This window comes from Callorhinus ursinus, unplaced genomic scaffold (assembly GCF_003265705.2).
Source record: "Callorhinus ursinus isolate GAN/ISIS: 27379988/994484 unplaced genomic scaffold, GSC_fseal_2.0 scaffold10, whole genome shotgun sequence".
NCBI classification, from domain to species: domain Eukaryota; kingdom Metazoa; phylum Chordata; class Mammalia; order Carnivora; family Otariidae; genus Callorhinus; species Callorhinus ursinus.
The window spans coordinates 23,761,656-23,775,369 of NW_027397072.1; the positions used below are offsets into that span (position 1 = coordinate 23,761,656).

The 13,714-nt window shown below is 41.5% G+C and overlaps 1 protein-coding gene across 1 annotated transcript in view; it reads left to right on the top strand.

Annotated features, from left to right (window-relative positions):
• Positions 1 to 260: 260 nt before the first annotated feature.
• The window catches only part of WDR43 (WD repeat domain 43), a 47,322-nt gene continuing 33,868 nt past the window's right edge, over positions 261 to 13,714 (top strand). Inside the window, exons 1-3 of the mRNA XM_025867989.2 lie at positions 261 to 527; positions 8,656 to 8,793; positions 13,259 to 13,380. Coding sequence (XP_025723774.1) covers positions 303 to 527; positions 8,656 to 8,793; positions 13,259 to 13,380 — 485 coding nt within the window. The 5' untranslated portion in view covers positions 261 to 302. The remainder of the gene's footprint in view (positions 528 to 8,655; positions 8,794 to 13,258; positions 13,381 to 13,714) is intronic.

Below are 13,714 nucleotides of genomic sequence, written 5' to 3' on the forward strand. Positions count from 1 at the left end.
CAAAACAAAACAACCCAAACCTTTTTCTTCCTTTCTTTTTTTTTTTTAAAGGAACGGGCCTCCTCTCCAGCAGGCAGTCACATCCCTCCACACGTCCCCTCCCCCAACCAGTACAAATTAGCATTGGGCCCTCCGGGCCACCGTCCACAGGCTGGGCCTGCCCAACGCTTGCTAGAGACGCGACGAGCCACTCCCTCGGCGCTGTGCTCTCCCTCCGCCCCACTTCCTTCCTCCAGGCCCCGCCCCACGCCGGTGCGCATGCGCACAGGCGAACACGTGGCTGCCGCGGAGCCAGGACAGCAATGGCGGCGGGTGGCGGTGGTGTTGCGGACCCCCTGTCCCCGGCAGGGGTTCCTTGCGCCTTCTCTCCGCTGAACCAGGCCTACTTCGCTTTGGCGTCTGCCGACGGTCAGTTGCGAGTGTGGGAGACAGCCAACAATAGGCTGCATCAAGAGTACGTGCCTTCCGCGCACCTCAGCGGTACCTGCACCTGCCTGGCCTGGGCGCCAGCGCGGCTACAGGCCAAGGTAAAGCAGGCGGGACGGCGGGGGGCGGGCGTCCGCCCGGGCTCGGTCTCAGCGCACCCGCAGTCGGACGGCGCGTGGCCGGGCATCTCGCGCGGCCCTCCGAGGCCCGGGGTGAGGAGGCACGGAGTGCGGCGGCGGCGCGGACTCGGTCCACTTCGCCAGTCCCGCGTGCGGCCTGCCCGCAGAGTAGCGAAAAGAGGGCGCGGCCCGATTGGACGGGCCGTAGACTGGAGCGCTACCGACTGGCTCCATGCGGTCTGCGCCCCGCGCCCGGCTGTCGCCGGGGCCGCCATGTTCCCGTAGGCCCCCAGTTCGCCGGGGCGGCTTCCTTCTGCCAAGCCTCGCGCAGCAACATGTGCTCAACGTCCTGGATTTTGACAGAGCCCTTCGTTGGGGCTATAGTACTCTTTTCCGATTTCTCTAGCTCATCGGCTTTGCCTTAGGAGATTGGAATGAGTAAGTCTGTTTCCTTGCTTCCGGACAATCCCCTCCATCCCCGAACACTTGGGTGCAGCAGGCTCACCACGTGTTCTCTTCCACGTCCAGTGTGTGGTACTCTCACTCTTCAAACTTTTGACTTTCCCAGGCTCGTTTCCATTCTCAGTCATTTGAAACTTCAAGCCTTTTTTTTTTTTTTTTTAAACATCTGCTTAGTTCCTGTTTATACACCCCCTTTTCTGGAGTCTGCCTTAGGTTGTGGAGGTAAAGTGAAGTAGCCGGATTAATGTAATGAATGTGAATCCAGGTGAAGTTTTTCTTAGAGGGGACATTGCCGAGTTAGGGAAGGCTTTTCTCTTAGGGCCTCATCTCAGGTAAGGTGTCATTCACTGTTGAGTCTTTCCGCTACGTCTGCCCCAACTCACGTGCACGTGGGTCCTGCAGGTATAGGGTAGTCAAATCGAATCAGTCTAATGTGATTTGGAAGCATCAGGTATCGTGAATGTTTAGATGACACTATGTGTAAAACTTCAAAAGCTAGTATTTAAGACAGATTTTTAACTCCATCATGACTACTATGGGGGGACTTTCTGCTAAATTTTTAGGTTGAAAGTAGGGGTACATCTAACTGTGCTTTCGGCGAGTATGTTTAGGTATTTTTCAGATCTTAAAATAGAGTCTCTTAGTTTCTAGATGAAGTGACTTTAGTTCATAAATAAAAGAAACCTTTATCCGGGCTCTTAAGGCAAGGCGAACTTGGACTTTAAAAAAAAATCGTAGTTGTCGTTAAAGTTACAGCAGTCTGCATATCTTCCCTTTTTTTAAAGTTGTTCTCTGTGTTTCTTTTTAACAGTCCTGTAAAGAGGGTGCTTGGGTGGCTCAGTTGGTTAAGCAACTGCCTTTGGCTCAGGTCATGATCCTGGAGTCCCGGGATCGAGTCCCACATCGAGTCCCACATCGAGTCCCACATCGGGCTCCCTGCTCGGCGGGGAGTCTGCTTCTCCCTCTGACCCTCTTCCCTCTCGTGCTCTCTGGCTCTCATTCTCTCTCTCTCAAATAAATAAATAAAATCTTAAAAAAAAAAAACAAACAGTCCTGTAAAGAGATGATAATAGCAATGCTGAGGGAAAACGTGGAGCGATGATTAGATGCATGAATCCAAGCTCTGCTGCTTACATTTGCATCTAGGTTTGGCTTCATAGTGGTGATTGTGCCTTTAGTTCCTCATTTGTAAAACAGGGGTAATAGTACCCACCTCAGAGTGGTTGTGAAGGTGAACATGTTTAGTAACACAGAAACATTTAGATTAGTGTATGTAAGTGCTGCATGTATCGTTGTTATTAATATCTCGGATTTGTATGGTTAGTCCTGGAAGGTAGATAAAGACTAACTTTTTGCCTTGTTTGTGAAAAAGAAACTAAGACTCTGGAAAATTAGGCAGCTTGCATAAAAACCAAAAATAGAACCAGGACTAGAACTCAGGTATTTAGAGCTTTGTTGTCCATTATTTACAACAAATAATAATAGGCTAGCAAAAATTTGTTGCCCCCCCCTTTGCTTTTCTGTTGACTTAAGTCACATTATATGCCTCAAGAATAAAACTTTGGCCTAATCTTAAATTTCCTGTTGAAAATCATAGTTTTGGATTATGTATACCACTCTGAAATAGTAGAAAAATATCTAGATTTGGTTTCATATCCGACTTAAATTGCTTTTTGTCACATTGAGCGAGTCACTCATTTGGAGGGCCTCATTGAAAAATGAGTTTGGCTTCTTAAAAAAAGTTTGTATAGGTTTCAGTATCCTTTTATATCTGTATGTTTTCATTTTAGCCACACAGCTCTATGAAGTGTCCTGAAATAAAATTTTTAAAAACTGAGAATCAGAACTAAGGAAGTTCCAAGTGACTTCACCAAAGCTTTAGTAACCAATAATGAGACTGTGACCATTAGAACGAGGTCCTCTGACTCTGGTCCGCTGTTCTTACACTGTAACCCTAGATCTTGAGTCACAGAATTGAGAGCTGGGAGGAATGTAAGGAGGACATTCGGTCGTCATATTGGCGATGTGTCCACCTAGAGCATCAATTTTACTTGAAGATTAGAGGGAGAAGTGGTTCTCTTAAATGTGCACATATATTACGGGATAAAATTATAAAGTCACGTTATTTTTTTAAAGCTAGAAAATGAAGAGTGATGTGTAGTAGCTGCTTGAGTCTCTGCTCCCAGGTCCCTGGGTTAGGATCCTTGCCACTGAAGTTTTAAGATGCTCTGATTTTATTAAACCTTTTTATTTTACATCTTTGAGGATTAGAGTATGAGTCTTAGAAAGGATGTTATTCTGAAGCCTGTGTTCCCAACACCTTAAGATTTTTGTTACTCAAACATGAAGTAGAGCTTATGCTACCCATCTTTCAGGGTCCTCAGAATTAAGTGAGGCAGTGTATATGACGGGTGTAGTAAGTGTTCAGTGAATGTTAGTTGTTATTATTGAGTGATTCAGTGAGCATTCTCTATGGGCTCATTTTACCATTTACTGCCACATTCCTCAGTATAAATCATTTTTTTTTAAAGATTTTGTTTATTTGAGAGAGAGAATGAGAGAGAGAGAGTACATGAGAGGGGGGAAGGTCAGAGGGAGAAGCAGGACTCCCCACTGAGCAGGGAGTCTGAAGCGGGACTCGATCCCGGGACTCCAGGATCATGACCTGAGCCGAAGGCCGTCACCCAACCAACCGAGCCACCCAGGCGCCCTCAGTATAAATCATTTTGTAAGAGTATCCTGTATCTGGTTCAGTAATTGGCAATTTGCCACCCAAGGACAAAGTTTGGTAACATTACTCCTGTGAGTGGAGAAAAATGAGTTGGTGCTGGGTTACTTGGGTAATAAGTGTTAAAATAGTAGTTCCTAAATGTTTAGAAAAATCATCTTGTTGTTTGTTGTTCTCGGTCAAGAATGATTATAATACCTCACATTTATGCCAGTAGTTTTTGGAAGGTTTTTGTACATATTATATAGCTGAGCATTTCATTTGGTTAATGGAACCTGGGGCAAGAGGACCTGTAATGATAAGAAAAGTGCAGGGAGACACATTGATGGACTATAGATGGATGCTGTTTTTAAAGCTCGTCAGGTTTGTGCATGTAAACTGAGGCTGAGCTGTTAAATGATATGCCAAAGCCACAAAGTAAGTGCCTGAGCCCCATCTTGTAACTGACCCTGCTATTTCATTGCCCCCTAAAATCTCTCCAACTTTTCTACTTTTCCTTCCCTAGCTGGTGTACAGCCCTGAAGAAACAGACCGTGTCTACCATCAGCTACCACAGTTCATGTATTTATGCTGCTTTGCTGTTACTGCAGTTGAACTGACCTCACACAGCTTAGTTCTTGTTAAACGAAGCACATGGTGCTTCAGCTATGAGACAGGGCAAGCACAGTAGCATTAAGAATGTTTCTAGGAAGGGGCGACCCTTTCGGGACCCCTCTCATTCTTGAGAGCTTTTTCTGTATCTTCACTTAATAAACTGCTATCACTTTACTCAAAAAAAAAAAAAAAAGAATGTTTCTAGGAAGAATCTGAGTTGAGTTCCCCATTCCCATTCCTTGGAGATGTGGTACAGTCTGGTTGTGTTCCTGAATGTATGATGCTGTATCTTAGGGTCTCTCCAGTATTTAAACTTCAAAACAAGGAAAAGTTTGCAGATTAGATCCTGTTGGCAGGAATAGAAGTTCCTGATTATTAGAATTTGATTGTTTTTGATATAAATATGTAATGACATGTAAAATGCACACATTTTTTCATTGTTATCCATGAAACTTAAACATTTGCCAGAGAGGTGACAGTAGGTAGGCTAAGAAAAGGCGTATGAGACTAATTGCAGAATGAAACTTGAAACTCTGGCATAATTTTCAGTGTCTAGAGGTCAGGATTTTTCAAAAGTAGGTTTTGATTCATTAGTGGATTATGAAACAGCTTTAGTGGGTTGTGATAGAGTTAAAAAATGAGTGTATTTTGCATGGGAAAGGATAAGTTTTTTGTGGAGCTTGTTTCAGTTATATATACATATGTTTTTATGAGTGTGTATACTAGCTCTCCATGTAAACTTTCCTTACTCTGGGATCTCAGTCTTAAAAAGTCATTGCTTAATTGATCAAATTCAGACTTCTCATCACTTGGATGCCCTTTGTTTTCTGTCTTCACCACATCTGCCCTATGTCTTGCTTTTGTAAATCATGCACTTAGCCCCTTGAGACTCTCACTCAGCCTTCTGATTGCCTTCTGGATCAAATGCTGATAAACTTTTTCAGACTGGTGCTACTCTTTATTGCTTAGCCTTGTCAGACTTTCACACTGAAAAAGACTCTTTAAGAAATCGCATTTTTTGCGTCTTCGCTCCTGGTACCTCTAGGAACTCCAATTTTTCAGTCACAGATATGAACTCAAGTTTTAGCCTACCCTTTTCATTACTTTATGTACTTAACATGTATAGTGAGTATGCACATGACCTTGTGCTAGGTAATTCAGAGGAAGTAAAACTGAGTATGACTGAGACACATCAATGAAGAAGTGGACAATTCAGATATACTGTGTCTGTAATGCAGAGTGCAGTATGATGTGTGCCTTGAGAGAAGAAGAGGGGGTGCCTGGGTGGCTCAGTCGGTTAAGCGTCTGCCTTCAGCTCAGGTCATGATCTGGGATAGAGCCCTGCGTTGGACTCCCTGCTAAGTGGGGGTCTGCTCGCTCTGCCAACACCCCCCCATGCGCTCTCTCAAATAAATAAATAAAGTTTTTAAATAAAAAGAGAAGAGGTTTTTATGGGGAGATGAGAGTTGGGGTGGACCTTGAAGCATGGATAGATTTTTAACCAAAAGAAAATTGAAGTGAGATTTTCCCTCCAAGTTGAGGGAAAAGCAGAAGCAAAATGGGAAAGTGTTAGGGATTAGGGAGTATAATATAAAGTTGGAATTGGAAATAAGGTTGGAAAAGGGTGGTTTGGAGGCAAATTGCAGATGCTTTTGAATGCCAGAGAGTTGCTTGTATTGATTTCGTCTTCTCTGGGGAGTCATTGACGTTTTTGATCACAGCAGCAACAGGTTCAGAAAGAAAATGCTGACAAAGGTCTGTCAAAATCTATAATCATCAGCACTAAATTCCTGGTTTCAGAAATATTTAGTGATGAGGTAATATTTAAAATAGATTTTACTAAAATGCACATTGCTTATATAAACTTAGATCGTTGACCTGTTCAGACATGTTCATCCTGCTAACTGGGAAGTGATTTTTAAAAAAGGTCGTCCGGCTCTGAGAAAATATGCATGAGTCAGTAGTTCTTTGAGATGCATTAATTGTGTTATTATTTAGGCTTAGACCACTGATCCTCAAAATTGGGCATAAGTTCTGTGGATGCTCCTCCACTTGCCTCTGCTTGCTTCTCCCGAAATACACAGGTTTTGTTGATAGGGAAATTAGGGTTTGCATATGTTAAGGATTAATATCTAAAATTTCTTGGTGTTTTTTATTTTTTATTTTTTTTAAATTTTGTTAAGAAATTTCTACACCCAGTGTGGGGCTTGGACTCATAACCCAAGATCAGGAGTTGCATGCTTTCCCGACTGAGCCAGCCAAGCACCCCTTTTTGTGCTTTTTAATGCAAATTCATATCTGCAGAAAAACATACACATATTTGGACCAGCCTATGTTTCACACATTAGAAACCTCAGTGTGAGATGATTTGAACTTGATTTGGGAAAACCAAGAGTTGGAGAAATAATTTCTAGGCTCTTTGAGAGAAGAGTTTTCTGATGAGGTGTAGTAGGACGTTGATATACTTAACCCCAACTGCTCTTGCCTGAAATAGGTGTTTGTGTTCATAACCTTGTGCTGAAACCACATCTGCCTTGTGGGATCATTTAGAGGTGGCTTTAGATATTCACTGAACTGAAGGTGGGACCTAGGACATTGCTTGTGCTAAGGTTTAATGTTTCAAGCAAATTAAATGTTACTGATAAGACCATCATATGTTTTTATACTTTGGCTTTTAATTGTAACTTCTCTTTGGGGTTTATTAATGTAGATATATTTCTTAGGACTTACAAAATGTGTATTTTTTTCTCTATATAAAAAGTTACTATTTTTTGTTAAATCTTTTTACTTTTTGTTGACCTAAGTGTGTCAAGTGAATAAAATTCTTCAAATGTAACATCTCCATAAGATTAACTAAACAAAAACAAAATGGAAAATGCTTTATAAATCTACTCCTTGATACTCTTTTTTTAATAGGTTTATTTTTTTTTTAAAGATTTTATTTATTTGTCAGAGAAAGAAAGAAAGAGAGTACAAGCAGGGGGAGCGGCTGGTGGAGGGAGAAGCAGGCTCCCCACTGAGCAGGGAGCCTGATGCAGGACTCGATCCCAGGACCCTGGGATCACGAATGGAGCCGAAGGCAAACGCTTAACCGACTGAGCCACCCAGGCGCCCCTACTCCTTGATATTCTTTTTTTTTTATTTTTATTTTTTAAGATTTTATTTATTTATTCATGAGAGAGAGAGAGAGAGAGAGAGAAGCAGGCTCCCAAGGAGCAGGGAGCCTGACACGGGACTCGATCCCAGGGCCCCGGGATCATGACCTGAGCCGAAGGCAGATGCTTAACCATCTGAGCCATCCAGGCGCCCCTTGATATTCTTTATACACTTGTAACATCATAGTTTTCATTGGTGGTTTTCGGGTTGGGCAAATTTTTATGTATCCTGGCCTGCTGCTTTGTGCTGTAGAGTAAAGGTCTTGCGCTATTGGGAAGCTGTTCTTTTTCCTGTGGTAGTGAGTGGTCTGTTTTATGTTAAAAGAATGGGTATCTCAGCTTTCTGCTAAAGCACAGGCTGGCACGCTTTAATTAAAAAAACAAACAAACAAACATCATATGGAAGAGAAGTTCTGAAATTACATATTTTCAGCATTGTAAACTTTGAGGTAATACCCTGAAGTCGTCATCATTGATTGTGTTTGGACTAACATCTGTTCTGTTTTTGAAGTAAATCAAAGCAGTCTTGTGGCATTTGACACTAGGTTGGAACTTGTGCCTCTTGTCATGAGGATCACCAAGACTGCATGGAACTTTCAGAATAACCCTTAATTCTCACACTAGAGCAACTTCTAGTATGCTCTACTAGTTACAACTGTGTTTTGACTGAGACTGAAATAAATGTTTGTTTATAAAAACGTTTGAGTCCCCTTTCCTGAGAATGAAGCTACAGCACAAGGAAAGATGAAGAGGGAAAAAGGGGAAGTGTTGGTTGCTTGGCTGTGGATCTGTAGTCTCTGCTTGGGAGTGGGGGCTTCACTTGGACCTGTCACGAGTGGTTCATTTCTGAGAAGTGGAAGCAGCAGGGAGGCTGCTTGGACCTTTTAAGAGAATACTGGGAGCATGCCCTATTTGTCGCCTTCCTTCCAGAGAGTTAGGGGACAGGGACAGAGAATTATAAACTCTTCTTTCCATTGGAGTGATTTTTTTTTTTTCCAAATAGTGAGAAAGAAAGCATTAGAGAGTGAGTCATCTGCCCCACCCCCCCAATCTTTAAGTGTCTTTTGGTAGCGGTCACATTTCATTTGTGGGTTAGTGGGCATTTGCATTTATGCATTAATGATGTCTTGTGTTTGAAATACAAAATGAACCTTTTCTTTTTCCCCTCCAGGAAAGTCCCCAGAGGAAAAAAAGGAAATCAGAAGCTATAGAAACGAGTAACCAGATTGACTTGTTGGCTCTTGGTACAGCAGTTGGTAGTATTTTATTATACAGTACAGTAAAAGGAGAATTACACAGTAAATTGATAGTAAGTACAGATAAGTGTGTGTATGTGTGTGTGTATGGATGTATATTGTATATAAAAGAAATGGGAAACTGATTATTAGAGATTTATAAAAACAAAACCGAATAATGCTATAGGATCTGTATTATAGGGGCATTTTTCTGCCCCCACATTTAAAATTGCGAACAATAATATTTGTTAATAGCTATAATAGGTAACATAATCTTTGTTGTAGGTTAGAATATGAAGAACTGTTGACTAGATTTAAGATAAAGGGTAGAAAGAGTTCTAGGTACCTCAAATTGTGACTGTAGGAAAGAGCTCACCACCTCTAGGGCTAGGGAACAAAGGAGGCAGTTGGGATAACTGCTGAAACTCAAACCTTTGAGGAGCTGCTGGTGTTCTCTTTGCTGCTGTCTCTGGTGGAAGAGTGGCCCCATGCTTGCGGTCCAGACCTCTGAGGACAGAGCTTGTAACTGACTGCTGGTGTCCTTGAAGGGAGGGGAGGAGCATAGTTCCTCAGGTGTTGGAACAATTGCATGTTGGGTTCAGCTGCTACCAAAAGGAGCACAGTAGGAGCCAGGCTAGAACAAGTTCCTCTTCCAGCCTTGTCTCTCTCTAGCAGCCCTTATTGGTGGAGCCTACTGGCCATCTGGCTGGCAAAGCAGGGATGTGGTCTGTGGAGTCCCAGCCCCGGCATCACAGAGCAAAGTGAGAGTTTGGCACTACAGGGCAGTGACTTAACTTAGCATAATTTGTTTTGGACACTGTCTATTACATTATGTGTTTGGTGTTCACTGAATGTCTGTCTTTGTATACGAATGCTTTCTGTATATATGAATCAAACAGTGTTTTTTTTTTTAAAGATTTTATTTATTTATTTGACAGAGAGAGACACTGAGAGAGGGAACACAAGCAGGGGTAGCAGGAGAGGGAGAAGCAGGCTTCCTGCCAAGCAGGGAGCCCGATGCGGGGCTCGATCCCAGATCCCAGTACCCTGGGATCATGACCTGAGCCGAAGGCAGACCCTCAACAACTGAGCCACCCAGGCGCTCCTTAAACAGTGTTTTCTGTTTTAAGTAACATTCTCCATAGATAATTCGGAACTACATAATGTTGAAAAGGGAAATAATTGTTCTTATATCTATCACCGAGAGATGTTTAATAAGATTGTATTTCTTGGGGCGCCTGGGTGGCTCAGTTGTTAGGCGTCTGCCTTCGGCTCAGGTCATGATCCCAGGGTCCTGGGATCGAGCCCCACATCGGGCTCCCTGCTCCGCAGGAAGCCTGCTTCTCCCTCTCCCACTCCCTCTGCTTGTGTTCCCTTTCTCGCTGTGTCTCTCTCTGTCAAATAAATAAATAAAATCTTAAAAAAATTGTTTTTTTTTAATGTTTAAGAATATGTTTAAGAAATACAGTTGAGTTCTGTCCATCTATTTTGTAACCTGATATTTTCCATTACATTACAACATGAGCAATTTTCATGTTTGTCAAGAACTAGTTAAAACATTTTCAGTGACTCCCTAAAATCCCACTAAATTGGATAGTCCCTTGGTGATTTAACTATTACCGACCCTTAAGGTGCTTTCTAATTTTTTGTTGTTACACATTTTGTTTGCTGTTTACATGGATTCCCAAAATTACTGACCTGTAATTAATGAGTGAAAGGGTTTTAATATTAAGGCTTTTTATGCATAGTATACAGATAGTTTCTGGAAGAGTTTTCCTGATTTTCTGTATCAGCAATGGAAAGAGTACCTGTATTCCAAAGCATTACTTCCACCATTGGATATGCCCATTAAAACAGCAAAAACATTAACAAAAGCTCAGCTGATTTGATAGATGAAAAATTCTGATTTTAAATTTGCATTTCAAAGTATGCTACTTGGATTTTCATGTTAAAGAGTATAAAAATACAACTGTAAAACAAATTAAAGCATTTAGATGTATAGATAGTAAGAAGGGAATTTCTCTTACTTCCTCCCTCCTCTCCAAGTCGAGTACTGTCCTCATGTAGGCTTTTACCCTGCTGTAGTTGGGAGCCCATCCTTTGATTTGATCAGTCTTTTGTGGTGAGCAAGTACCTACTATCCATGCAGTGTGATAGCTGCTTTATTCAGCTACTGTGGCAGTGGACATAATGCTAATGAAACCTAGAACTCCTTTTTAGATAATTTTGGCACTTCATGGGATTATACATTAATCTTTAACAGGGAATGAATGTATTAAAAAAAAAACTAAGAAGGTCAGAGTAAGGAGTGTTGGGATGATTGGTGAAGTAGAAAGGGATCAGGCTTTGGAACTATTCTGTCCTGAGTTTGAGTCCTTTTAGTTATGTGGTCATGGGTAAGTAATTGAACTTCTCATTTCTTAAATGGGTATTCTGTAACCTACTTTGCATCCTTTTTTGGATTTAGATGTAATAGTATATTTATTACAAGTGTCTAGTGCAGTGCCTGACATGTAATTGGTATTGTGCAAATGTTTGTTGAGTAAGTGAATGAATGAATGGACAGTTGGTAGATTGTTTTTCAAATGGGTGCACTAGCTCCTAGCAATGTATGATAGTGCCATTTTTTTCTGTAACCTTACCAGTGTGGGTATTATAATGCTAATAAGCAAAATGCTAGATGGACAGACTGAAAATGTACTTTGTTTTGCTTTAATCTCTTGGATTACTAACTTTGAAAATTTTATTTTCTTACTGAAATTTTTCTATGGAATTTATGTTATATCCTTTATTCAGTTCTTGTGTATGTGTCAGTGATATAGGACTTAATTCTTTGAGTGGATAGCTCATACTAGTGAAAGGAAATAGCTGAACTTAATATTTAGAAGTATTTTTCTTGGGATGCCTCGAGGGCTCAGTTGGTTAAGTGTCTTCCTTCAGCTCAGGTCATGATCCCAATGCCCTGGGGTCGAGTCTTGCATTGGGCTCCTTGCTCATTGGGGAGCCTGCTTCTCCCTTTGCCTGCCACTCCCCCTGCTTGTGGGCTCTTTCTCTGACAAATAAATCTTTAAAAAAAGAAGGGAGCAATCTAATAGAAATAGTGATTTTTGAGTTTTATCCTTAGTTTACATATATACATGATGGTGATTCATATATTCATTTAATTGTAATGTGAATTCAAGTAGAAAGAGTGAAAATCACAATTGCTCACAGTGTAAATTATTTTAGGAGCTTATTCTCCTGAATGAGTTTGTCCCGGAATGTGTGTGTAGTGGGTGGGAGAGTTGAACTTGCCTTTCCCCAGTTGATGTCTCCATTCCTGTTTGCTGCTGAGTGAGCGAGCATCTTGCTATGTTGAATATGTTTAAAGTTTTGTTCATATGGTATCTTCCATAACACAAGGAAATATTTAGTGTTTACCTGAAGAAATAGTGGTTTCTTTTTTTTTTCTTTTTAAGATTTTATTTATTTATTTGACAGAGAGCACAAGCAGGCAAAGCAGCAGGCAGAGGGAGAGGGAGAAGCAGGCTCTCTGCTGAGCAGGGAGCCCGATGCGGGGCTCGATCCCAGGACCCTGGGATCATGACCTGAGCCAAAGGCAGACGCTTAACCGACTGAGCCACCCAGGCACCCTGGAACAGTGGTTTCTTTATTGAGAGATAGTTTTGGTAGTTTGTTTTTTAAAGGTTTTATTTATTTGAGAGAGTATGCACGGGGGGAGGGACAGAGGCAGAAGGCGAAGCAGACTCCCTGCTGAGCAGGGAGCCTGATTCAGGGCTCCATCCCAGGACCCTGATTTCATGGCCTGAGCTGAAGGCAGATGCTTAACCGACCGAGCCACCCAGGTGCCCCAGTTTTGGTAGTTTTTTTAAAAAGTGACTGTGATTTTCAAAGATAGTTTTGACTAGACATGATTTTTATCATAATACTTTAAACTCCAAGATTTGGCTTTATTAGTTCACTCAAGTGTCATAAGCTTTTGCCACTGTACATGAAGTATTCTGTCTTGTCTTAGTGCCGGCATTCCTTATTTATTTATTTATTTAGTTAGTTAGTTATTTGACGGAGAGAGACACAGCGAGAGAGGGAACACAAGCAGGGGGAGTGGGAGAGGGAGAAGCAGGCTTCCCGCGGAGCAGGGAGCCCGATGTGGGGCTCGATCCCAGGACCCCGGGATCATGACCTGAGCCAAAGGCAGACGCTTAATGACTAAGCCACCCAGGCACCCCAGTGCTGGCATTCCTGTCAAAAGCAAGTGGCATTTAGAACTAGTATCCTTTGACTTATGTCATCAATAAGTTAAATGTAACTATGTGGAAGTATATTTTTTCAACAAAGAAGGGAAAGTTAACATTTGATGAATTTATAGATGATTTATCTCATTTTTGATGTTGGAAGTAGATAGCTATAGGTCAGGGTGTTTTTAGTTAGGTTAAAGCCTGTCTTTTTTGTTAACTTAGTAATGATTCTAGGATATGTAATTATGTTATATCAGGTGTGGATTTTTTTCTTTTAATCTGTTTTTTTTTAAATCTGTAGAGTGGTGGACATGACAACAAGGTTAATTGCATACAGTGGCATCAAGACAATGGCTGTTTGTATAGTTGTTCAGATGATAAACATATTGTGGAATGGAATACACAGACATGCAAAGTAAAGTGGTGAGTAATGTTGATGGTTCCATAGTACTGGAGGGGTAACTTGTTATTGTTGCATTAGAGTTGGACAAATCAAGACTGTGTTCTTGGCTGTAGGTCAAGTTTGATACTGGACACAGAGGAATGTAGATACTAAACTAGACTTTTCAAGGAATTCTTAATCAAATCAGGCATGCAAGATTTTAATACATAAACGTTAAATAATGATGCAAGAGTAAAATAATTGCACAAGAGATACCGTAAGATAGCATGCAATTACTGGTCAAATGAGTTGGATGGTGTTGGCAAGACCTGGTGGAAGAGAAGAGATTTCAGTTGGGCCTTCTAGGAGGGGTTA